Source organism: Vigna angularis, chromosome 2, assembly GCF_016808095.1.
Source record: "Vigna angularis cultivar LongXiaoDou No.4 chromosome 2, ASM1680809v1, whole genome shotgun sequence".
NCBI lineage: Eukaryota > Viridiplantae > Streptophyta > Magnoliopsida > Fabales > Fabaceae > Vigna > Vigna angularis.
In genome coordinates, this window is record NC_068971.1 from 181760 (window position 1) to 208686 (window position 26927).

At 33.2% G+C, this 26927-nt stretch overlaps 2 protein-coding genes and 1 long non-coding RNA gene across 4 annotated transcripts; 1 reads left to right on the forward strand and 2 right to left on the reverse strand.

The window, feature by feature from the left end:
* Window positions 1-350: 350 nt before the first annotated feature.
* LOC108321692 (callose synthase 3) lies at window positions 351-17413 on the reverse strand. The gene is made up of 43 exons (XM_017553518.2): window positions 17249-17413; window positions 16961-17169; window positions 16765-16865; window positions 16083-16207; window positions 15917-16010; window positions 15683-15793; window positions 15487-15603; window positions 15241-15333; window positions 14048-14139; window positions 13777-13903; window positions 12452-12589; window positions 12245-12321; window positions 12074-12167; window positions 11788-11910; window positions 11560-11677; window positions 10025-10362; window positions 9852-9904; window positions 9694-9754; window positions 9157-9238; window positions 9026-9075; window positions 8861-8947; window positions 8345-8479; window positions 8161-8255; window positions 7958-8042; window positions 7697-7857; window positions 7314-7437; window positions 7104-7210; window positions 6772-6910; window positions 6541-6692; window positions 6344-6453; window positions 6119-6247; window positions 5476-5544; window positions 5133-5319; window positions 4582-4732; window positions 3915-4034; window positions 3723-3841; window positions 3568-3651; window positions 3202-3314; window positions 2890-3119; window positions 1697-2497; window positions 1544-1594; window positions 1148-1333; window positions 351-855 (listed from the first exon to the last, which is right to left on the reverse strand). Exons 2-43 carry the CDS (start codon window positions 17157-17159, stop codon window positions 607-609), a joined length of 5877 nt encoding a protein of 1958 aa, XP_017409007.1. The 5' UTR covers window positions 17160-17169; window positions 17249-17413; the 3' UTR covers window positions 351-606.
* Window positions 17414-18447: 1034 nt separating this feature from the next.
* LOC108321689 (uncharacterized) lies at window positions 18448-19621 on the reverse strand. The gene is made up of 3 exons (XR_001831514.2): window positions 19317-19621; window positions 18889-18931; window positions 18448-18623 (listed from the first exon to the last, which is right to left on the reverse strand). It is a non-coding gene; the product is annotated as an uncharacterized LOC108321689 (long non-coding RNA).
* A 776-nt stretch (window positions 19622-20397) lies between these two features.
* LOC108321646 (transcription initiation factor TFIID subunit 10) lies at window positions 20398-24031 on the forward strand. 2 transcript variants are annotated; one of them, XM_017553463.2, is made up of 7 exons: window positions 20398-20520; window positions 20614-20743; window positions 20815-20879; window positions 21942-22004; window positions 22842-22899; window positions 22980-23030; window positions 23843-24031. In XM_017553463.2, the coding sequence occupies exons 2-7, from the start codon at window positions 20651-20653 to the stop codon at window positions 23921-23923; spliced, it is 411 nt and encodes a 136-aa protein (XP_017408952.2). In that variant the 5' UTR covers window positions 20398-20520; window positions 20614-20650; the 3' UTR covers window positions 23924-24031. The 2 variants fall into 2 exon arrangements, with proteins under 2 accessions (XP_017408952.2, XP_052729473.1); XM_052873513.1 differs by having other exon boundaries at window positions 20469-20743; window positions 23818-24031.
* The last annotated feature ends 2896 nt before the right edge of the window (window positions 24032-26927 follow it).

The following is a 26927-nucleotide window of genomic DNA, read 5'->3' on the forward strand; positions in this document are numbered from 1 at the left end:
GTCAAGTACATTAACAAGAATGCATTTAGTTTATGGTTTTACATTGGATCCAAATAATGAGTAATCCGTTACTCTTAATTTAGTTGCTAAGGGACAAAAAGATGAGTTAAGGGGTGAAGGTTAGTTTTAATGATTTTTAAAAAGCCTACAAAATTACTCTTGTCGATAACGGAGGTTAAAGATTTGCAAAGAAGCAGAACACTTGTTCTTCGATTTCTCAGGTTGACACTTTCAACGCGTTAGGAAGGATTCAAAGACAACGGGATTAACCATTTTCATCACTTGAACATACATATCCCACTTCTATAGTATTTTCAATTACAAAATGCTGATGATTAAACTAACGCATATTGTACAGAAGAATTGAAATTAATAAATCATATCTCCTCTCCTATTCCTTCTCCTTCTCGTTATCACACAAGGAAGTTCGATCGATAATTTAAGGATAACTTGATAACTTGAATAATTGATCACGATAATTTAACGTTGTAATGAAAGCGAAGAGAATCTGTATGATTCATAGTTACAACTAATTACAATTGATACAGAATATCATGGTGCAGATAGTAGCGCGACCAAGAAGTTGGGGCTCCGAATATTAGAGAACTATTCCTTGTTGCGAGAAGAGCGCTCCTTTCTTTGCCCACCAAGAATACGAGAAATTTGCAAACCTCTGCTGAATGCTTGGTTGAACAGCATACGGGTTTGAAATTCTGAAACAAAAGGAAACCAAGCCAGAAAAGCAACAGGAGTGAACAAAAGCAAACCCATCACAATCTCATAACCTCGAGCAAGAGTTTTCACGGATCCCCAAAACCCAGCCCGCCGTACTAAAGGTTTTAACGCTTGAGCAATCTGCAAAATAAAACAACAGCCACAGAAAAATAAAAACCACAAACAAGTTGAAGGCAACATATATAATGCAACTGAAGCATACACCAATATTTCCTTAATTCTTCATCTATCACTTTCATAATCGAATTTCAATGAGTTCATGTAAAAAAATTCTACATTAGGCCCACGTTCAGAAAGTTTCCAAATATAGATAATGTGATCCGGGATGTGAGGGTCTTAAACCCCTCCTGGTAGGGCTGGTAGTTCCACAGGAATTTTCATTTAGTAGGTTAGCAGTGGAAAGAGAAATCACCTGCAGCATTCCCCAACCAGTTGGCATGAAAGCAAGAATGCAAACAACAATGTCCTGCACTGTCATATGCGGAAGGGCAATCAAAATGACTAGAATCGAGACAAAAGTGAGGAATATCAGTCCCTTGATTAGTCGGAAGACGAGTTGAAAATTTGCACTGAATTTACGCCTCCCAACAGACACCGTCTGAGACGACAAGAAAAATAGAATACCAAAATGTGTCAGACCATAGAAATTGCATTTTCTTTTCAGGAAAAAGAAGAGAACAAGGGCATTAGTAAGATTCAATATTGTTTGTCAATTTAATGAGCAAAGGCTACGGTTAGACAACAGAATGTAAGCATAGAAATACATTAAACATGCCCATACAAGATACTCCCATAGCTTGTTACTAACCTTCATTACAAACAATATTACAAATATCACCAACCACGAAATGCCATAGACCTGTATGCCAAGGAAAGGTATCGGTAACTCCATTAAGCTTACCAAATTATAATTACTGAGATAAAAATGCAGGAAAAGATAACAGCGTAGGTTAAGAATTACCAGAAAACTTTTTTGGCCTTTCTTCGTAATATTCAAGTGATATACCAGACCATACTGGTAGATAAAAAATCGCAATGATAACAGTATCTCTACTATGATTCCCCGAATTCCTGAATATTGGAGATGCTCCTGTTCCTCTTCCCACCAAGATTCCCAACTTTTTTCAGGTAGAACACCTATACCTCCTCGATTACTAATCCATTTATTCCAATCAGTCCAATCATCGACAATCTTTTGCCATTCAAACCCAGAAGGATTGAACAAGAAAGGAGCAAACAGCCAGGTACCCACCATAAACCACATTGATGCAGTAATCAAGATATATGCAACAGCACTTCTGTAAGAATGACCAAAAATTTGATACACAATAAGCAGTATCATGAGCTCAATACCCTTGACAAAGTGGCTACGAGAGTAAAGTCTGTAGTTGTCAGCAAATTTAGCATGGAAAACCACAAATCCTCGACCAGTTGGTCTATATTTAGCACCTCCATGCAGCAATGTTCTTCCAAAATAATGAGTTTTTGTCCCAAGAGAAAATGTAAAGAATACTGGGGCCAGCTGCAGTTGCATTAATATGAACTCGCTGAGAGCAGTTCGGAAGCCCCTCTCCAAACCGATTTCCATCAACATGGGCAGGGCCATCAAAACCCCAATCTGAACAAATGACTGAGAAGCAAGAGCTACTTGAAGAGGCTTATTGTCTCGAATGGCTTTTTGAGTGCTTAGACCTTCTTCAAGCCCGCTAAGAACAAGATAAAGGCGACCATAGAGGAATATATACACAGTGAGAACAGTTATCTGCATAAAAATGAAGAGGGGAAAATTTTCAAAATTCCATGGTATAAAAACTTCAAAAATTTGACCATTTAGCTCATTTTATAAAAAAATGTACCCCTCCTCCCCAAGCCTAAATTAGGGGGCACAAGTTGGGTAGACAGTTCAAGCCCCCAATTGCAAGTTGAAATAATAATAATAATTTTTAAGTCTAATGTGAGATTTACACTCACTTATATACTAAATTTGGTCATATTTTAGTTGGTATAGAATCTCCAATACCCTCTCCCGCACAGAAGACATCTTAAGTGAACTTTAAATCAAACTCATCTTTACATACTAGTCAATGTGGAATTTTCAACAATAATAATAATCTACATAATATGCAAGTGAAAGGTAATTTGGTGTTGACGTACAAGGGTGCTGAAATAAAATCCAACTGTGGTGAAGTAACAAGACAACATTCTGAAGAAGTCGAAACGGTGCCCAAGTCTATATACATCTCGACTTAGTGTTTGCTCGCCATTGCCATTAGCTATTTTTGCTTCAAACATAGAAATCTGATTGAGACCCACATCTCTTCCCTTCCCTACTTGTATGTACTCATGGTGAGTGACATTTCCTTCACGTAGTGTAGAGTTGAAGCCTAATAGTAACAGAAAAAGTCCAATAAAAAAAAGCATTCAATCAAACAAAAGTAAACAATGAGCAATTGGAAGACACAATACCAGCAAAAATATCTTCACTTAGATTGATAACCTTGGAGGCTTTACTCACACCCCCTCTTGTGAGGTGAAAAAGTCTATCAAAGACATCAGGGTGACCATAATGGAAACGAACCCTACATAAGTAGAGAGAAAATCAGTTTAGACACTTCTATTTATTTTTAAGTACTCCCAAGAGAGTAATAGCTTAACTTCCTGCATAAATCCAATGTATTAATTAGTAGACCAAAAGCAGTCAAGAGCAATGCCTTAAACCAAAATGAGAGTGATTTGTTACTCTCCACCCTATTGACAAAGAACAAATGACAATTATCTAATAAAATCTATCTACCAATTTCATACATTTAACAGTAGAACAGAACAACTTACTTCAAAGGATTAGCCAACAATCTCTGACCAATTGTCACAAAACTTGTCTCCTGATTTGACATGAACCATGCGAGGGAAGAAACACTGGAGCCAGAGCCAGACACTAGTTAGAAACACAAAATTGTGTAGTTGCAAATAGACCAATACAGATTTACCTTCCAGTAAAAATATGCTCCCTAAGTCCAAGGATACTAGGAAACCGAACACCATCATGCTTTTTAAGGAACTCTTGCAGCAAATTTCTCATTTTCAAAGCTTCTTCCATGTAGTTATCCTATAAAACGTGCAACTCAATCACATGGCCTTAAGAGACCTCACGATGATGAGCACATATATGATCATCATACCTGATTCATATCTATTGTTTGCAAGCCCTCTCCACGTGTGAAAATTATGGCATGATTCTGATTTTCAGGCTTGCCCTCACCCAAAATTGCCGGTCCAGGAAGCTTTATTTTATATATAATCTGATTGAAACAATCAAACAAAGAATATTACTAAAAAGGTGAATGATAGTTTAGAAAATAGTCAAGGTTAATAATTGCATTTAGTTATATAGAAATGGCTCGCCATTTTTTCTTAAAATTAAATAAAACAATAATTGCCTATTTATGTAAGGGCGTATTCAAATTTTATTCCACTGTTTGTGTATATCAGAAGAAAAAGGGGCCACCATTGTTTCTTCCTGTCCTGAATAATCTAACAGAAACATATCATCCTTTTCCTTCTTCAACCAACACGTGTAATGGCATAAAAAGATTATCAATACTCTTTCGTAATTTGCTCAAAACCAAAGATTTTATGTTTGACATACAGAGGAATTGTGCAACATTGCTACAACCCTAGTTTTTACATTCACTTTCTGTATGAATGTTTCCTCATACTAGAGGAACTCCTACCGCCGCCCATCTAGTTGAAATTTCCAAAAATGTCTTCTAGTAGAATTTCTCCAATCAAAACAAAAACATCACTAGCAGGGAAAAATAAGTAACACATTCATCAAAATCCAAATACCTGGTCCAGATTCAGCTCAGGCTCTGAAGCACTATTTGATTTTGGCATAGCCTTAACCAAGCATGAGTAATAAACCTTGTTGATCTTTTTCTTACTGTCTTTGACAGGTTCCTCTACCTCATCAATATAGGCAACTCGAAGAGACGGATATCTGCCAAATGTAAACATATCAACTAAACACCCTTCTTGTTTACTTTATATTTCTCTCCTCAGCCAAAAGGATCATTAATGAGGAAGCTCTTTTAGCCCATGCATTGCACTGATTCTTGCACCAGTTTTAAATATTAAAAATTACTATATAGCTAAAACTGAAGTTAATATTTCAGTAATTTTATGAATGTTTAGGTTTTAAGCTACTACTAACTTAAAGGTTCTTGGCTAGTATGTTCATGGGGATTGGTCTTGGGGAAATGCATTAAAAGAAGGAAAAGCTCCCAAAACTAACACCTAGAGAGGCTTTTTTGTTCTCTTATATACTTCAGAACTTTTGTACAGAGTTTCTACTTTTAAGTAAGAAAGAAACTTAAAATTACTGAAGCTCCATTTTTTACCTTGTCATAAGCCTTAATATGCCCTGTGCAAGGGGAGAACCAGACCGCTTGTCAATGCCATATTGTTGACATGATACCACGTATGTGAATTTCATATCAGCTACTGCTTGACATTGTGTCCACAACGACCTTTCCCCCCTTGAATTGTCATCTGAGTTTTCTATGGCTTTATAACCTTCCATCAAATCTGCCCATTGGTAACAATTCAGCCACACAAATCAAAACAAAAAGAAAAAAAAAACCTTAAAGTTGTATATTTGAATAACTAATTAACTGAGTGGCAACCACAGTACATATAAATAAAGAATTTTCACTTAATCATTCCCAAAGGAAGGAGCATTACCTTCATCTTTCGCCATATCAAGAAAAGCCTGCAGTTCCAGAGCCTTTCTGTAATACATCATACCTCTTACTGCATTAATTAGAATTTTATATAAGTCAATTGCAATGATATATTACATTCTTCAAGGAGGATATTACGTAACTGCACATAAGTAAATAGAAAATATGCTAGTATTAGAGATTTGTATCTCTTAAGTGTTAATCTTCCACTGATTTATTCAGTACATAGGTTTCAATATAATAACGAGACATGAATTAGCCATGGTGTATGTGAAAGGGTAGGTCCCCCTCTCTTCACTTTATAAATAATGTCTTTCGGACAGACAAAAGAGAGAGACAAAAAAGACTTGAGTAGGAACATCTTATCTTATAATTGAAAGTTACACAATGACAGACCATTCCAAGGTGAATAATTGTAAACAGTATAGAACAAGACTCAAAGGCAACTTGAAGATCGATGGCTTCAAGAAGTTTGTACCATGAATATTGTCTCATTAATTTGGTGTCGTAATTTTGCAATTGTGATCCTATTTAATCATCCATGAAGAGAACTAGGTATTCATGATGAATGAAAATTATTTAACACTAAGCACTTGAAATTATGAGTGCATGCACAGGGGAGGGATGAAAGAGAGAGAGGGAACCGGTTCTGGTCAATGTTTGCCCTCTATATGATGCCCAAAGCCGAAGTTCTTCTACTAACTCATCAGATTCACTCCCTTTAATATCCTCCTCAGTAGACTTCACACGCTCAAGAAAATTGTTCCACTCATCTGCATTGATAACCAAAAAGGTATAAAAAATACATTGGATATACTCAGAAATTTTTATATTTATGGAACAAAAGATATATGGGAGCATTGGCAAACCAGGAAAAATCTTTTGTAAGTAGAACAGTATTGAAACACCATCCTCATTTGGTGAATCCAAATCTTGTAAGGAAAATAGAACTTCTTCTGTATAGTATGGTGTCAAAACCCTATAACCAAAATCCACAATAACTAAATTAACAATAAATTACAACAATAAAGCATTGCAAAGGATTTGGGACTAAAAGATTCCTTACGAGAATGAAAGCATGTTGCGAACTTTTGGTGCCATAGGCATATCCATAAACAATGAATTTGAGAAGAAAGAAATACGCCTTCTTGCTTCTAAGTTAGATGGTACATCCATGGCAGATTCTTTTGTCGTAAGCAGCAAGTTAAGTCGTTTAATCTACCCAAAATGGGTAAACATGTCATTAAGAAAGCACTTCATTTAAACTTTTAGCAGAATAATTTAATTAGTAACAAACCTTCTCTGTCCAAGCTGCAGTAACTGGTTCAATTGGAAACTTGATAGCTCCTACAGATGCAAACAATTGGTGATGGGGCTCAGGCTCAAGGTGAAGCATCCCCTCATGTCCTGTACCACCATGGGTTGAATCCACCAAACTGAAACAATATGGTTATTATCATAATCAGGGGAGGGAAAAGGGTGCAACTAAAAGATATGGCATGTGTTTGGTTGAGTTTGAAAGCCAACATGTGCATCAAATACATGAAAATTAAAAGCTTGATTGTGTACATTTTCTAAATGAACAATGAGAAACAAGATAGATGAAACAACAATCTATGTGTACATTACCTGAATATTTGATCCTGCTCCTCCATCATTATATCTCGCGTCACAACCTCCAGCATGTCCTGGAATAGAATCACAACTTGGTCCCTATCTTTTGGATCATTATCCAGCTGCAATAATTCAAATAACTTGGTAAGATTTTGACAAACATACTAAATTGTCATAGAGAAACAAAATGTATAAAATCTGTATAAAATAGTTCTGAAATATTACCAAATAGTTTATTAGCTGAACAAACTGTTTATAGAGGTTAGGAAGTGCACTCATTCTGAATTCAACAATCAGTTTATCTGATTCTATATGTTTATCCACTTCATTGAACATGTACTCTATAACCCTGAAATGACCAACACCAAGTTATAAACAAAAAATAGATGGACACCACCTTTCAGAAGTAAGGTTGAATTTGAAAAAATACATCCAAAAAGTTATAAAGCTCAAAAATAGATAGACAAAGAACCTTTCAGATTTCAGTTAAGAATTCAAAAATATACATCAAAAGAGGTGATAAAGCTGACTATTTCCTAGAAATAAATAAATTTGGAGCTAAGTGGGAATTTTAAATAGACCATCATTCACAAAGTACAACTACTTACGCTGTCTCCCGTTCCCCTTGAACCAATAGCTTAATAATGCTCTTAAATGAAGCATAGCACTCACGGACAGCACAAGACATGTAGTTGTCAGCCCCAATTCTTTTCTTTAGCTCTCTATCCTTTCCATTGCTGTCCTTAGCCATATCGAGTGCAATTGGGATCTGAAAGGCACATGGCCACAAACGCAATTACTGAATGATTGGACATGGAAATGATAGTAGCAAAGTCTATCAAAGTGAAAAAAAAAACAAACAAACAAACCTTGCTAGCAAGTAGAAAGGGGGGCCATTGTATAAGATCCAACTGAGTATCAGCCCAATATGGTACAAGCAAAAGGTTCATTTCCCTAAAAAAACATAACCACATTAACACATATCCTTTTGAAAAAATACAGCACTTCATTGATTGATCAAGGGATAAATTAGATCAAGAACCACAAACATATTAAGTATCCCTCACATTACCTATCACTAATAAGATCTTCTTCCCTGAAACTAGTAATTATTTGGTTCCAAAGTTGTGCAAACCTTGCAGCCTCCTTCCCCTTGTTAGATGAGATCTGCATCAATCAATCAAGTATTTTAATGCAAAGTTATGTCATTTAACCTGAAAGCTAAATTAAGTGATGAAAAAAGAAAAACAACTGACATTGGGAAATCTGCGGGACAAAGTGGCCTTTAATCCTTTTTTCTTTGGCTCACTTGTTTCTTCCGGAATCAAACTGGCATTGAAGGCACCAGGCAATGATTCAAAACGAGACCTTAGCATTCCTAGTGTCCGTATCTGATATCAGGATACAGGATAAGCAGTAATTCACAAAAATTATTACTGAAGAGAAATAGATATTATATTCAAGAACTAGTGCTCAGTGCATAAAAAGCCTACAGGATAGTCGTAGCTCTGTAATTAATCAAAAAGAAAAAAGGTTCAATCCCATAATTAAGAGCTTAGAGTCAATGGACTCAATTAGGAGCAACTAAAAGTTAGTTGGTAGTCATTCAGATCCAGCCGTTTCCAGATATAAGTAATGGACCAACAATACCTTCAAGATAGATCTCCCACCCAAGTATATCAAAAAAGACAGCAATGAATTAACATGAAAAATTAATTATCCAAAACAACCCACAATCTAAGTGACAATAGCAGTTTAAACAATATACTAACCTCCCCAAGCCTACGGAAGGCACCATAAATACCACCAAATAATGTTGAGAATATGGCATACCAAATTTGGGTATCCATGAAGTATACCTGACAAAAAAGAAATTATACAACTATACTACTGATATTTAAAATAGAATATAAATGAAGTACATCATAAACCCATACCAGGATAATTGGAGACCAAAGAGCAATTACAACACCAATATTGTTCCTTGCTGAAAAACATACAAATAACTTAAAAAATTTCTCTGAAAAAATGAACTACAATGAAAGTACAAACATTAAAGCTTACTAACCATGAGGAAAGAATTCATGCCACTGGAAAGTTGAGATTTTTACACTCATTATAGCTTTTGTAGGTCCCACGAGAGGTTTTATCTATGGAAACATGGAAGAAGGTTAAAACATGTAAAAACAATTCACAAAAGAAGTCCATTATGAGAAAAGATGGAAGAAAGTTAAAACATGTAAAAACAATTGACAAAAGAAGAAGTCCATTATGAAGAAAAGTCAAAGATCTGAAGCTGGAGGATAAGAGAACCTCCTAAACAAGAAAAGAAAAGAAATGCAGCACAGGGTAAGAACAAGTAAAATTCATTGATTATTACAGAAGATGCAGCTAAAATCCCAACTAAACATCATTCACAAAAAATACAAAATTAGAATTCAATAATTGTTGTAACATGAGACCAAAAACCCGGAAAAGAATTGACTATATTTTCTAACCATCATTTTGTGAAATTTTGAAGCTAAATATGCAAATTCAAATGACTTACAACGACAACTAAAAGACACGATAGCTTATACTAAGATAAAAGATGAAAATGAATAACCTCAATATAGTAACTAAAAGCCAACTTTGTAATTATGAGAAGGACCCAAAACATTGTGTACCTGACATAAAAAACGTTGATAAATTAATATCATATGCCAGGCATATTGAATTGTACCATTCACATATAACAGAAGCTATTCAACTTAAACTTCTTACTTGAAAAGCGAAAAGGCGCTCTCGTGCATTCCCCTACCAACATACAAACGAGGCTGGCAATTATAAAGCATGAGAAACACCAAGTTATTACAAAACTAATATCCCAGAAGCAATGAAACGATAGTACTTAGAAACAGAAAAAATATAGTGAAAAACAATGGATTATGGCCTACCTGTGACCACCATAACATTAGCATCACAACCCTATAGTTTGATCTCTCAAGATGACGACGAATAAAAGGGAGCAGAAAGAATATTGCAGCAAGCATATTCGGTGACAGGTAAACAACAACAGCCAAAATAAACAATGAAGGAGCACTTGAACCACCACTTCCAAACCAACTTTTAATGGTCTGAGCAAACCCAGGAGGATTATCCCAAGTATATGCATAAGTAACTGACAGAACAATCACCCATGCTGCAGCTGAAACAACTTTAAGAACGTATCTTAACTTCACATACAGCGACATACTCCACTGTGCTTTCCAACTCAGGATCACATCAAGAACAGCTGCCATAGTGGGGGAGAAAAGATTAACATGAGTAACAACACTTTATGAAATAACAAAGCATTCCTACTCACTCCTTTGATACATTCTCAGCAAGAGAAAAAAAACATTGACATAGATATTGACCTCCCCCAACTCGTTTTCATTTTCAAGACAAACCCAATCTTAATATTTTATATAAATTGCTTAGCCAAGGAAACAAGGTATGCTAATAGCTCCCCACAATGAATTTTGGTGAGGCATCTTGAACACTACCTTCAATTAGCCAAAGAACTTACACAAGTAGGTCCTTTATTTAACAAAGAAATGTTGAAACTACAACTTAAGTAAATGAATATTCCAAAACCCTCGAGTAGTTATACAGGAACAGGATATTATCGAGTGATAAAGATCAAAGGGAATGATGGACCATTTCAAAGTCACAGCGCCCATTTGGCTACCACATAAAAGCAGTTCCTCTTACAGCAGCACAACCAATACACAATCAATAATTGAGAATAACTTGGGCACAGCTAAACTACGTTCAAGTGCTCAGCAGTTCAAAATTAATTCTATCGAAATCTAGCCAACTTAAATAAGATAGTTTTCAACATACAACCAAAGAAGCCCACAATGGTTTTCAAGCTGAATTGTCTCAACTTGCTAGGAAAATTATATGTGACGAGATATGCAAGGCATCAGATCCTGTCACAGCTTGATATACAAGACTATACAACAAAACTGCCTCAGGTTAAATATAAGTAACTCCTGCAGTGCACTTCATGTGACATTTGCTCAAGAGAAGTCTTCCAACCTCTCAGTAAATCAAAGAAAATCCTCCAAACAACCATTTTCGCACCATAGGCCTTCTCATCTCTCTGTTGTAATTGTAATGCACTTAAATAAGATGCTTGGATAAAGTTTTAGCTGACAGATGCTAGATTTTGGCTACCTTGCATCAATGCAAAAACTTTTGAGAAGGGACTACTAATCCACTACGTAGTAAACAAAAAACTATAGACTTTCACTTATTCAATCTTGCTATGGAAGTTACTGCTTTGACACATGTAAATAATGAACAAAGCAAAATGAAGAAGGCTAAAGTAACAAAATAGATTACAAATTCACACAGAAACAATTAAGCTAAATGCAGAAAACATAAGCTATCAGTACCATAATTGGAAATTGAATGTAAATGCAACTAATTGACTTTTGCCTACCTTGCCCAAACTTCAATATAGCTGCTGTTATAAACACACTCAACACCTTCTTGAACACGTCACCTCTAAAGATCACACTTGGATTACCAGATCCATTCCAAGCAACAATAATCATAGCCTAATAAAAAATTATCCATTTTCAGAGATAGACTCTATTATGCAAAGCATTGAAGGGAAAAAATAACTGACAAGGATGGAGAGCAACAAAATGCAAAGAATATTTAAAACCTGTAAACACAGAATGAAAAAAATCCACATGCGGTCGAAACTCCTGAAAATATGCCAAAATGATCTTATCTCAACAAAATTCACTTTCCCAACCCATCTGTCTCTGCTAGGTGGTTTGTCATCCTGTACATACAAGTTACAGCAAGACTTAAGATACAGCAGTAAATATAACATATAGATACAAACATTCAAAACAGAGCAAATGCATAATTTCATTTATTGCGTATATAGAAGCATCAGAAGAACCTTATATAATCAGGACAGAGTCTAAAGTTACAATGCTTACATTAGATTTATCAAAAAACAACTTTTCAGAAGGCAGGCAAAAGAAATCAGCATCAGCACGCATTGGCCAACCTAACCGAAAACAATCAGCAGACCTACAAGTATGTTGTTAAAAATTAAATCATTGACAGGTATGACGGTCAATACAGAGAAAAAGTAACATTAACCTTACCAAAAATATTCATTTAAATCATCATAGTTCCTCCACTGTGAATGCTTTGACCTTCCCTTTTTGCTGCGTGCAGCTTCCTTTTGACCAAGGAAATATCAATTTATTCATCAATGTGAAAAATGAATGAAGATAAGTTTATATGGATCTGACAGCCACAAACAGAAAATGAAAGAAGGACAAGCACACTGCAACCAATGCAAGACAAACCTTAGCAATCACATCGTAGATAGGAGTGACTACTTTCCTTAAAAAAGCTTCTTCTTCACCTCCATAAGCTGGCTTCACATTCTCTCCAGTCATTGGACTGACATTACCAGCAAGCATACCATACAATTCAAAAGCCATCTACAGGAACCATATTGAAAAGAACCAATTCATGTCAATATTCACAAAAAGTAGCAAATTACCATCAAAGTCTCATTCATCGACAACAAACAAGGCAAAGCAAAGGTGACAACGTAAGTAAATCCCAACACCATAGGGGAGAATATAGACACATGCACATGGCCTCCTAAACAGTAATTAAAATAAGATTATGCAACATCAGGGTAAAAAATAACAAAATCACAAGATGACAAAAGCACTACATATTATAACTACATGTTTCAATGAAAACAGTCACAGACAGACATTACATATAATGAACAAACAACAATTAAAGATACAAACCATCAGCTCTCCCAAAAACTGATTCCATATACATGTGCATAATTACATATTCATCTAAAACAGCATCACATCCAAAGGTTGAATCTCTTCACCAATAGTTCTTACAAGTTCACTTTGTGTTTCTTCTATTTCTTACAATAACTATCCTTTACAAATTTAATATAATTTTCTTAGAGAAGAAATAAACAAATCCGAGAATACAGAACCCAAACATAGCCAGACATCAAACACTAGGTTAACACGTGTAACTCAAAAAACTTGTTCATGGACTTCATACAACTTAAATCTTTAATTTAAGATTAGACATGGATATGCAACCATGACAATTTAATGTAGTAAAAATCAAACAAGTAGCCCTATAGATCATTATCATTTGACTATGGTTTACAGAGTGTCATTCCCATTGGGCTACTATAATTTGAACTACATATCGTGTAAAAAACATATGATACCAAGTTATCTTAGACAACAGCACAAGGCAGACAACCCCCAAAAATACTATACTAATAGTGACCTCTAAAGATTATGATGAATGATGTGACAGTAAACAGAATAGAGACCAAATCAACCAGTTAGGCTATGATACATAAACACAATGTCAGCAAGTGACCAGAAACAAAACACAAGTCAGCAGAATGTATTTGTTATTTTTGTTCGTAAGTAAAATCTACATAAACACGAACAGGCACACACAGATATATGTAGGGATCAATATGCTTGATAATGAATTCACACGTCATAGTACATACAAATTAGCTTTTCATTGCAAATGCATCAAAACATCCCTAAAAATACAAAATCAACCCAAACATGCTGGGAAAAATAGATAATCATCACAAATCTATTCAAGTTACAGTGCATACATGGTGATATATATAACAAAGGCATTCTGGCATGAATCGTAGGTTGGCAGCTTCACCCCATATTAGAAGATACAGTCCCATATATAGTAGTTTACGTTGCTGTACTTCTTGCTGTATAGTAGGTAACCTGCCAAATGCATCCACAAGATATGTTACAAGGAGAACTAAAAAATTTTACATTTTCATTGTAGATAAGCAAAGTTAAGAGCTGCTAGTCAGCAATACACGGTATAATATTTATCATCACTCAACATAAAGCAAAAACACTCACCAAAGGCTACTTTTCCGACCCAAATACTTGCACCATTTTTTGTAATTCTTGAAAAGTTTCTTCATCACTTCTGTGAGGGCACGTTCATCCAACTAATCAAACAAAGCAAACTAGTCACAAGTGGATAGAATACAAATTACAGTATTATATTTATACTGATGATAAGTAGGTAAAAAAAATTAAATGGTGTTTGTTTTATTTTCTTCAATTTTTCTAGATGTGTTTTCACTAACAATTAACAAAATATCACCTTATCTTCACTTTGTTGCCTCTTATCAAGGATTTCCAAAGGGGGAGTGAAAGCAACAAAATTTAGGGCCTGTTTCCTGTTTTCACAAATAATTACAAAAATGTTACCTTGTTTTCACCTTGTTTCCTGATTTCAAAAAGGTGTACTAAGATGTGGAGGAAACAAGATCAAATAAATAGGGAGCATGTTTTTCACCATTTACAGTACAAATCTTCAAAAGCAAGAACCCAAAGTAAAATAAGGTTCCTTTTTGTATTTAAGTAGTAAATAGTACGTGAAACGAAATAGTGTTCTAATTTCTCAATCTCAACAGCTCCCTAGTTTTCACCATTTCCTTCCTGGTATCATAGAAACAATGAAAACAAGGAAGAGTTTTCCTTTAATTCTAACAGAAAAAAGAAAAAACAAGTCAAATGCTGCCTATTTTTTTTTGTTCATAATTCACAGATGAAGATAGATTGCCAACAGATATTATGAACGGAATGTTTATGAAATCTGCAGGACCTTTGACTTCTGATAAAAGAAATATAGTAAAAAGGCAGAGGATTTGTAGCATGAAGAAAGAAACAATAAGTTGCACAGTACCATCAACAAAAGAAATCACCATGCCCACTTACACTAAAACTAGAAAACATTAAATATACCATGCCTCCCCTACTCTCTAAACATACAAGTTCAAAGAGCATTCAAATTTTATGTATTAAACTGAGCACAACAGACAGAAGCAGCCTTCCAAGATATAAAGGGAAGTAAAATAGCAAAATGCTTGGATGATATTGCAGAAGAAAGGACATATGCGGGATAGTTTCTTTCCCTCATGATCAACAAACAAAACATGTGTTTTTTTTCTGTTAGACTTTTCTTCTTATATTAAATAAATATAAACTGGGTTTTCTACGTAAATGAAAACTGAAACTATCCATAAGTTTAATTTAAAACTGACCTTTGGTTGCTGATCAGGCTTTGGAAATTGTCTTATGTGAACATTAGCAAGCAGTAAGATCAAATGCTCTCTCTGATTCGCAACATTGTGTTTCTGCAGTATGTATAAAACTATATATTAAAACCAAGAGGAGGCAAAGAAGTTCAATTCAACTACATAGTAATGAAGATGTCAACATTTTGTTTAAAAAATAAAAAGTACAACATTAAAATAGATAAATAACCTCAGTTTCTGATTGAGTTATACCTGAAATCCAAACATTGACCCAAGCCAATCCAAAATGTCTTCATCCTTTTTTTTCTTGTAGTCCTTGGGCCATGGAAGACCCCTAGTGTTGCGAAGAGCATACACAGCAGCTTGGATCTATAAAGAGTAATAAATAAGTATGTTTCATTCTAAGTGAAATGATCGGAATTATATCATACGGAACTGAATTTCATGCCTCAGGAAATCTCATTATAGCCTGGTTAGCACTGTCGGGATCAAGAGGAAGAATATTGTAAGGAACTAAGATCTCAGTTTTCTCAGCAACTTTATCTTGGGTCTCCAAAATCTGTAACAATGGCAATAGCAATGCAAATCAATCATGCGTACTAGTGATGTACCATCCTGTAAAATCCTAGGAAGAAGGGGGGCCCAATAGGGAAATGACATCTAAGGAGCCAGAGAAAATAACCTCACGATCAACTTCCATAGATTGTGTCATGTTAACAGCCTTCAAAACCTCAAAAAGAACATTAGCCGTGTTATATGCCTTGGTGAGCTGCGCACTGAAAGAGACAAACTATTAGTCACACAATAGCAGAATAACATCTCAATAGAAAATCATCTAGAGAATCTACCGGTCAACTTTATCGGCAGCATTTTGCAAAGCTTGGATATATTTTTTGTAGTAATGCTGATAAAAACTTTGCATCTCTCGAGCATCGCTTTTCTTAACCCTTCCTTTCAGAGTTGGATCATTTTCCTAACAATTATGGAACAAAATGACCAAAATAAAACATAGAAAGACTCAAAATGAAATTAGTTAAACTAACACACAGGATCATAAAATTTCATACTAGGCAAGAACTAGTTCTACTCATACATAATTCTGCTGGAGACGTTAACAGCTTGGATTTGTACTGCTGTCATCTTTTAAGCGGATAGAAATCATTAAAACTTAAACATATATAACGTAAGAGTAAAACACCGCAACCTAAACATGGCAGAGTCAATACAGAACTTTCAACTAGTGCTGATAAACTTGATTCTACGGTCCCACAGATAACAGAGAACTGAGCACCATCAATGATGGCGGAATTCCACTCTGAATTAAACAATTTCCACAGTTCATAGATTATTTCCACAGTTTATTAAGAAAACAGAAAATGACAGACACACACAAGCACAATGCATTTGTACGAGATACATTTCTTCAGGTTAGCCAAAATATTTAAGTAGGGCGGAGGGTATATTGGAGGAGATCAAGTGGGGAAGAGTGTATGCAGCAGAAAGAAAGGAAATAAGAGAATGGTTAGGTACTCTTTCAAGGCGTTGAAGAAGTGCGGTCTTGAATTGGCGAACACCACGACCGCTTGAGTTGGGATCCAGCCTATGAGCTTTCTCAAAAGCGTAAAAGCGGCCTGCAATGCAAGATCAGCATGAAATTGATGCAGAAATAGAAGGAAGGATGATGAAAGTGAGAAGTGGTAAGTGGATAGTGAAGAAAGAAACATACATAGATAAGCAACCCTGGGATGAGTCTTTTCAACTTCATTAGCAACACGAAGAATGGGCGCAATTTCGACGAGAGAGGAAGGCACGACCTCACTGTCAATGACCGACTCTCCCAAGGTCCCGGCTGTCTGCGTCCGTATAATCCGCCTTTGTGGCGGCGCCTCGGACGACGGCCCCGCCCCTCCTCTGGAAGCCGACATTCCGACCACACTGTGTAGACAAAGAAGAAAATGGTTATAATAAGTAAAGATGCAGAAGCATAAAGGCGAACGATAGAAGAGAAAAGTACCAAGCAGAGAGAAAGGAAAGTTGAGATTCGGATTCTGATTAGAAATGGGAGAACGAAACCCTAACACTGAGAGGAAAGTGAGTGTGGAAGCCAAGGTGCTTCGAAGCTAAGGAAAAGGTGAGTGAGAGTGAGAATGAGAGTTAGAGTGAGTGAGAAATGAAATTTGTATGAAAAAGAGAAAGAAGTTACTATTGCTAGTTGCGGACATATGCTTCGCTGTGCTGCACTGCCAAACAAACAGATATTATTTTCTTTTCTCTTCTTTTCTTTTCTTTTCACCGCATCTTATTTTTTTATTCTCAACTTTCATATGGATTAGTACTCATGAAAGACAAAGATTCCAAAATACACTTAACAAATTAACCTTATATTCTTCTACCCATAAAATAATATAATCACGTCATCTTACTCCAAAACATACCTTTGCAATGCAGTTTAGCTTCTTCGGTAGATTTTTTTTGTGTTATCCTCAGTTTTGAATAAGCAACTCTAAAATGGAGGGGATTTAGTACAAATATATCACAGACAGACAGAAACAATTATATGATTAAAATAAATCTTATACATCTTCTTAAGTAAATTGGTTTTAAAAAAAATAGGCTAATGCTGAGTAAAAATAAAAATAAACAGTTAATATTAAATGTTTTTATTGAGAAAGTATTGGTGAAACGTTCTTCTGTACCACCAAATAAATAAGAGTTGGTTACAATATTTGAACTGTGTGCTTCTAATGTATGACATTATTTTCAATTACTTTCTAACAGTCAACTTCGCATGGAAACAATTATCCGTTAAAAAAAATGAACTTGAAAGCTAATATTTATAACATAGCAGTAGGTTTATGTTTATTTTATAAACTTGTAGTTTTTTTTTTAAAAAGCAACGGATATATTTAAAGTCTTTAATTTTGTGAAGTTTAACTAATTTTGTAAAATAGAAAATTATCTTTTTTTTCAACTTTTGCCGTAGTCCATTAAAGGATGAAGATGAAGAAACTGAGATAGGTAATAGGAATCGCAAAGCAAGTGGTTTTAAGAAAAGTTAAAGTCATGCATGGATTTAATAATAATAAATAATATTAATATTAATAATAATAATTGTAATTTTTTATTTTAATCTATTAAAATATTTTTTATTTATCACATTCATGAAATCATTAACAAACTTTATTTTTAAATCTTTTTACTTTTATTTTTAAATTCTTTAAAATAAATAACACAAATTTTACCTTCAATTTCTTCAAAAAAAATTCTTCAACTCATTCTTCCTCAAATCTTCCAAACATGCTTTCAAAGGAGGATATAAATACGAACTCACTGTCCAAGAATGGATGCAGAGGTCCATATGTTGATGAAGAACTTTGAGGCTGAGCAACCTAAACATGTAACAAAATAAGAAGGAATGACACTTTATTGTAGTCACATCCAATCTGCAAAATACTATGATTTAAAATTGGATATCATTAAATATAAAAATACTATGATTTAAAAAACAAGAACGTAGTTCATATATCCAATATTGATACTCAACATATAAAAATAATCACTATAAATTGTGTTTGAATGCCAGCTCGAGCAGGTACACATTCATTGAGATGCTTGATGAAACAATATTGCTTTTAAAATCATAAAAATATTCACCAGGTCCGAGGATAGAGATGGCTCCACTTGATAATACCTTATTCTGCATCATTAAGCAAATTTCCTAGATGAATAAGTCTTTGATACCTTATTGTTCAAATCAGCAATCTAAAAGATCAACCAATAAAATTAACAATCCACAAATGATTTCGGAAAAACTGTAAATTCAAATACTCAGTCGCAAATGCAACTACATATTAAAGAAACAAAAAGAACTACTCAAGAAAACAAAAGAACTTAAAGAAACGGTTTAATCCGAAAAAAAATTAACAACAAGAAAATCAATATTCTGAAAAAACGTAAATTCAAATTCAACAGCATTAGACGCAAATTTAGTATAGCTTATACTAGAACAAAGAAAAAAGTGAAAGAGGGAGAAAATTAAAAAAGAAGTAAAAGAAAAGCCTTATAATGTCTTGAGGATTCACTTGAATAACGAAGTGAATCCCTTGAGAGTATCGACGTTAATCTTCAACTTCATCTTCTTCGGATTTCCGTTTCGATTTCGGATTCTCCCAACACCGCACGCAGCGCGAGGAGAAGTGAGTGGTTTGCTTCTTTTGGGGAAGAAGCACACACAACACAGTCACCACATGAACATTGCTATTCATCGCTTCTCTTCTCTCCTCTTTGTTCCACGCTCTTCTCTCTTTGTTCCACAGCTTATATAGGCACCGGAACATTGAACAGCTAGTTATCCAATGGGAGCACGATCGCGGTTAGAAAAACTCTACCCATCTCCACGTGACATTAATAATTAATTAATGCCATGTGGTTATCCCTTAGCTTTTAATATGAGTTTGTTTAAATTTATTACAAACCGGTAGAATAAATCAAGGACGCTCCTTCAGTAATTAGTTTATGGCATTTAATAAATTCTTACAGTTATTTTACAGAATATTTTATTCTTCATCCTCTCTTTTCTTTACAAATATAAAAATTTATTTTTTAATAATCATATTACAGGATTATAAAATGTTTGATACAATATTAAAAAGATAATTTCTAATTTATACATAGATTTGTACTCCTAAATCAATTATATATATATATATATATATATATTATATGTATGAGTAGATATGGGTAATAAAATAAAAAGTCGTAGAGTTTGAAAAGTTTGTTCTTTAATAAGTTATTTTTACAGTGATTCAAATATCAAATCTTGTTCGGAAGATGTTTTAATTTAACTTTTAATTAATGAGTTTGAATTTTAAGCGACAATTCCATCCTCTCAATTAATGTGCAAACAAAATTATAGAGGTAAATATGAAAAATTATTAATGAGTTTGTTATATCGGTGCGTAGTGTATGTTATACTTTTTAAAATGACAGAGATATCATTATGAGATGTCTTCTTTCGTTTTCCTCATACAATGTATTCTGTTAAGAAAATATAAATATACTTTGTTATTATTAAAAAATACTTTTCATAGACACTTGACAAATTTAATGTTTAAAAAATATGTTTTTAAAATTGTGAAAAGCATGTCGCTTTTCAAATAAGAGAAAAAGGGGGTGCATATAACAAAAAAAATGTGTGTTGAGTTTTTTCGTCGTAAGAAAATGTGGGCTCTGCTGATATAAGAAGAGAGGGAGAAAGGGAGGAGCGAAAGAAGATAGTGAGTTGAGGTTTGAATTGCGAAGCGCTTCATTCTGTGTTTGTTTGATGTGTCGCTGTTAATTTATTGAACCAAATAACGTTTCTTGTTATAAATTATGAAGCTCTTTTTTAGTAGCGATTGATCGGTAAGAAAGAAGGATGAATCAGAACCCGCAATCGAGTGATGGAAGAGGCGACGATGACACTGCTCTCTCCGATTTCCTTGCTTCCTTGATGGATTACACTCCCACTGTAACTTTCCTTTATCTCTGTTCTTCTAATTTCCCATTCTGCACAATTTAATCACTGTTCCCTTTGATTAGATACCTGATGAATTGGTGGAGCATTACTTGGCCAAGAGCGGTTTTCAGTGTCCTGACGTTCGATTGTGGGTTCCTCCTCTTCTCTCCATTTTTCTTTTTTCTTCTTTGAGGAAACAGATTATTGATTACCATGGTTTCTGCTTGGTTTCTCTTGCCTTTTTGTGGCAGTTATTGAGACATCTATTTGTTTTTGGCTTAATTATGTTTGAATTTCCTAATAGATTTAGGTATTCTTAAGTTGAGTCACTATATAATTATTTTGTCCCATCGTCTTTGTAGTTTAACACTAATCCCAATATTGTTTTATATTAACAACAAAAATTTATATCTCTTTACCCTAGATACAAGTGATCAAGATAACAAGAAAAGATAACACTCAATACACTTAGTTAAAAGATTAGTTAAACAGAAAAAACGAACCGAAAATATAAAAATTGAGTATTTAATAAACCAAGAAAACTTAATAGGGTCTCAATTGAAAATAACCATGAATTTGCATAATGTTGACGGCTACAGTGGTTTCATATTATGATAGCTGGTCGATATTTTCTGTAAAAAAATCAAAGGCAGAACCGATCTCTAGAAGGAAATAAAAAATACCATCTTAGGAACCCAACTATGTCATGGACCCATCTCTGCTGTGTCCCTCTGCCCTTGCAGCTATTAATTTTAGAGTTTTTAAGGTATTTAGATATAAGGGGATTAACAAACAAAGGTACAAGATTAATAGTGTATATTTCTTTTATGGTTTTTGTGCAAATCACAACTCTTGTATTTATTTATTTTTAACGTGTCTCACTCTTTCATTGGGATTGTTTAACATGGTGCAATCATTATATTGGAAATGAGTACCCACTGTTAATCAATTTAAGTGGGAAAATGATGAAATATGCTAGCTATTTTATTTTTCTTCTCACTCTTACTGGCTTAATTTTGGATTTCCTGTTGTGCATTGTTGTTTTCGACCTCCAATACAGTGGATAATATGTGCTTGTTGTAAACTAAATTGGTTTTCAAAACTTTGGCATTTTGGTTGACTGTTGCTGACTTATTTATTGGATTCCTGACCTTTGCATTTCTTGTTCATATACTGTGAGCTTGACTTGAAACACTTGTCATTTTTTCAGGACTAGATTGGTAGCTGTTGCCACTCAAAAGTTTGTTGCTGAAGTTGCTGGAGATGCACTTCAGTATGTTTATTTTACTTGTGTTTTTGGTTGAATCTTTACCTTCTAGCTTTTATTTTATTTATTTTTAACTTTAAATTACGCCATCACAACTAACTATTCATGTGTTAGTTATCTTTAGACATATTCTTCCGTTGAAGTTGATTTCTTGTTTCCTAAAAGTTTTGAAATTTTTGCAAATGTTAGTTCATGCTCGAGAGAGGAGCTTAGGAGTGTGTACGGGGTATTATATAGCAAATTCATATACACACGCATTTCAATGGAATTATTTGCACTTAATATTTTGTGATTTTATCCCTACTTATGTAAATGTCCATAAATGTAGACTCTACAATGAGAGGACGAATGTGAATCAAAAGCTTAATATTAAGGCTGTTGACAAACTTTTGGCCCCTTGGGATAGCAACTTTTGGTATTATCCATTTAGGAAGAAGTACTGCACTTTTACTGTAAACAACGTACATTCTTTTTTAGACTCACCATCTTAAGTAAAGTTGAGTAGATGATATATTGGTTATATTTTATTTCATTTGATTTCATGTCACTCTCCACTCACATATGTATGCAGAGTCCTACTGTCCTATAGTTTAGACAATAAATGTTAATTTCTTCATAGAATGTAAGTGGCCAACTTGTTTTTTAATATTTGCTTTGGTCCAAGTGTTATTGATTTTCTTAGTTTTACCAACGTAGAATCCCACAAATTTCTTCCCTTCTTAATCATCCATGAGTTTTGTTCTTTGCTAAGTTTTAAGTGCATTGTTATTAGTCAATTTAGTTGCCTTGTCTTTCTTTTATGTGTCTATACTGGATGATGGGTTGACTAGATGTTAACTGCAGGCACTGTAAAGCAAGACAAGCAACAATTCCAAAAGACAAAAGGGACAAGCAGCAAAAGGTTTTGACAGCATATAACTGATTTTCTCTATACGTTCATTATGTGTATGAGCAGTACTCACATTTCGTCATGTATAACAGGATAAACGTTTAGTTTTGACCATGGAAGACCTATCAAAAGCATTGCGCGAGGTAAGAGTAGTTTGCTATTTCTCCTCATTGTTGTAGGGTCATTGCAATCCATTGTGTATTATGGATGTTTGCTCTCACTATGTAATATCCACTCTCCATTCCTGACTATATATATGAATAATTCACTCTCTTCCATGCAAGTCTGTGATAACCCATCACTCATCTTTTAAACCTTTACTTTTTGCTATCTTATCTTGATCTTTTTTTGCTCTGTTGTAAGTTTATAGAAAATGGTGATTTTGGCTAATATTCAATAGTGCGCAGAAGGTCTTAACCCAATTATACAATTTACACATCTTCTGAGAGAATATAATTGGGAACAGAATAGTAGTATCATCTCCACTGCTTTGAACACCGTCATTGCCAATGACATATTTCACTACTTTCTTTCATTTTCTTATCTCAACTGAAAAAAGAAGACTTTTAATTGGTTTGAATCCGTTCAATGGCTTTTAATTCCATGTTTTCCGCCCTGTCTGACCAGCTGGTCTAGTTTCATCATTTTCTTTATTTTTGGGGGTTTCTTCACAAAGGGTTTAGGGCAGTCAGTCTCAGACACATGCCATGGGTAAGCATGGTCAGCTGTCGGATCCCGTTCCCCTCTGGGCCAAGAGAAACAAACTGCAAATAATCGTGTCATCCCATTTCGGTGGTGTATTCATGTATAATAAATGTTTTTAGGCTTCTTCTTAGATCAATATTATGTGTTTTATTGAGATCTATGAATAGAAGATAATATACCGTTCATGTTGGCTAATTTTGCTGCTATGTTAACATTCCTTTACAGTCCACTCATTATCTTTTATGAACAGTATGGCGTGAATCTAAGGCATCAGGAATATTTTGCCGACAGCCCTTCTACTGGAATGGATCCTGCTACTCGAGAAGAATGAGTATTATCTTGTTTATTTGTGTGTTCCAGCTTCTAAAGTTTTATATGTAGTAACTATTGATTTTATACCAAAGCTGAATTGAGTTTATTCTATTTATTGATATGTCGCTAGTTCTCTTTCTCTAGTTTTATGTTCAGTATACTGAAGTCATACCGCGGTATGCCCATTTTACTGGCCTGAATTTGTGTTTAATTTCATATTTTTTAATGATATGATGCTCAAACTATAGCAACTTCTCCTCGATTCTGACTAAGTTATCCTAACTTTAATAGTGCTTGTGGTAATTAATTTGTGAATTTGGTCTGTGAAAGTACTCTGTCAGCAATGAACTTAATCAAGTTTTGCTTTGGTTCTCAAATTTTAATTGGTATGTGTATAATGCATTGGAAAAGTCATGAAGGTTTTTATGTATTCATTCTTGTTCAATTTTAATGTTTTTTATTTTAAGAATACACTTGAGATTGAAACTTAAAAATATATTTATAGAGGACTTAATTAATCTCTCTGAAAGATTAAGGGTATGCTCTAGACACCTAGATGCAGAACTAGGTATTACTATAAATACAACTTATAAAGACTAATACACTAAACCTTAAGTAGGTTTAATGATGATACATAGATATAATTATTCTAAGACTTTTTCTCAAATTATAACATATAAATTGCATGTATCAAGCTTGAAACAAATAAACTTACTTCGATAACTCTTTAATGTCTCGATCAAAACATATGCGAGTTGGTTATTTTTTATTGTCACTTTTCATTGCTCATTGTAACAATGCTCTCCAGGTTCATCAGTTTTTTTGTGCTTCAACCTTACAGAGAGACTAAATATAATGTTCTCGAGATAATTATGCAAATTATACTACTAATTAAATAGATGGAAATTTTGTCATAGATAATGTTTTGGACCTAAAGCACAATAAAAACCAATATATGAACAAACGAAGTTGTCAATGGTTTCAAATAAATCATTTTCACGTATAGTCAAACAAGTATTGTAAAAACTTACACAATTATGCAAGGTGACACAGGAAATAAAGGTGGTGGTTTATCTATTGAGGTTAGCATAATTCCAAGGGCAAATCACTCAGAATTTGACATTTTGGAAGCACAGGATATTGACTATAACTTGAGGTGGCGTTTTCGAGTTTTATAACAAAAGGATAATGAGGTGGCGTTTTCAAGTTTTATAACAAAAAAAAGATAATTAATATGTTGTTCCTGAAAAATTAAGCCTAAAAAGAAAAAATGCAAAACACATAATTCATTATTGAAAGATCAAGATGTAACAAAATTTGTATAAGATAACGATTTAAATTCATCAAGTTACTTCACGGGGTAATATCACAAAACATTCATTCAAACAATTTGAAGTACTTTGTTATGTATGCTTCAAACAATCAAGTATATTATAGACAAATTAATGTTATTTATCAAATGGTACAATTTAAAAAATAATAAAGTCAAATTTCACTGTCAAAAAGTTGTACCAATTTAACACGACTTTCACTTGTTTAAGTAAAGTCGTGTAAAAACTATCACAACATCAACTAAAATTTTAAAAAAATAATAATAATATATATATATATATATATATATATATATATATATATATATATATATATATATATATATAATGCACTGAAGTTGTACCCAATTAATATCACTTTAGTTATACACTAAAATTATACAAAACTAGCACAACTTCAATTGATATAATAATACAATGAAATAATAATAAGCTAATTTAACTTTAATTAAAATATTACAATATTAAAGTCCAAGTGGACATAGTTTCTTCGTAATGAAGTTGTACAAAATTGACAAACTCTCATTTTAGTAATTTTTTAAAGTTTTACACTATTTGATATATTTGAAAGGGAAATTGCACTATTTTAGAGTTTTTGTCTAACTTACACACTAAAAGGTTCATGAGAATATAATGTGACTTAATCTATCGTTCATTATCATAAAAAAAAAATTCTTAAAAAGATTGCACCAAGGTTAAACCATATAAGATTTCATATAGGATTAACACACCACTCATAATAAGTTAGCAATGGTTACATTTCTTCCAAAGATAAAAAATGAATTTCAATTTGATTTTAAAAATTGATCTCAATAACCTATTTCAATTTTAGTTTACGAAAAAAAAAACTTGAATTGGATCATTATAATCTCAAAAAGTAATTAAAAAGTAGTAGGAATGCTTAATATTTTTTATTTGGTATTATTATTTTTTAACACACGTGATAAACAAATAAAATATTATTATTAAAATATATAGTTAAATTAAACAAAATATTGCATTTATACAATATATAAAAAATATTATTTTTTATATACACATTTTCTTTACAAATTTATTTTTTAAGTGATTTTTTTTAAATTTACCTATTTTTAAAATTAAAAATAACTATTTATAATAAAAATATATACAAAATAAATAAAAATATCTATAGTAAAATTACAACAGTTATTTATATTATTTTTATAATTATAATAATAAAAAAAGTATTATTTTTATTATCATAAAATAAAAGTAAACATATAACACATATTTCCACTTGTAATTTGTATGTAAAATAGACAAATAATATTTTATTTTATTATTAATTATTTGTTATTACAGCTTGCTTGTCAATGCAAAATTATCAAGATATCCTAAGGAAGAAAACATTTGAGAGTGTTGTGGGCTGGAGTAGGAATGACCAGTAACGAAAGTCTAATAATTTTACTCAATATATTTTATTTTTTATAATTTTGTATCCATATTTTTTTAATAGATATTATTATTTTTATAAATAATTTTTTTAATATATAATTATTCGAACAGAATACATTCGAAGTTGTGGTTCGGTCAGACTATATAGTGGCTTAACAAAATATCAAAATTAATAGTAAAGTATTAGTTCACATTTATATATTTCCGTTTGTTTTTATTGTAATATTTTTATTTAAACATAACTTTAATACAGTATACACATATTTTTTATATTTC

Coding starts and splice junctions, on each gene's coding strand:
- LOC108321692 (XM_017553518.2), bottom strand. CDS start 17,159: ATGTCGGCTTCCAGAGGAGGGGCGGGGCCGTCGTCCGAGGCGCCGCCA. Junction 16,208..16,764: donor TTCTTCAACGCCTTGAAAGA/GTACCTAACCAT, acceptor CATAATTGTTAG/GAAAATGATCCAACTCTGAA. Junction 16,011..16,082: donor GCTGCCGATAAAGTTGACCG/GTAGATTCTCTA, acceptor TGTCTCTTTCAG/TGCGCAGCTCACCAAGGCAT.
- LOC108321646 (XM_017553463.2), top strand. CDS start 20,651: ATGAATCAGAACCCGCAATCGAGTGATGGAAGAGGCGACGATGACACT. Junction 20,744..20,814: donor TGATGGATTACACTCCCACT/GTAACTTTCCTT, acceptor CCCTTTGATTAG/ATACCTGATGAATTGGTGGA. Junction 23,031..23,842: donor TATCAAAAGCATTGCGCGAG/GTAAGAGTAGTT, acceptor TTTTATGAACAG/TATGGCGTGAATCTAAGGCA.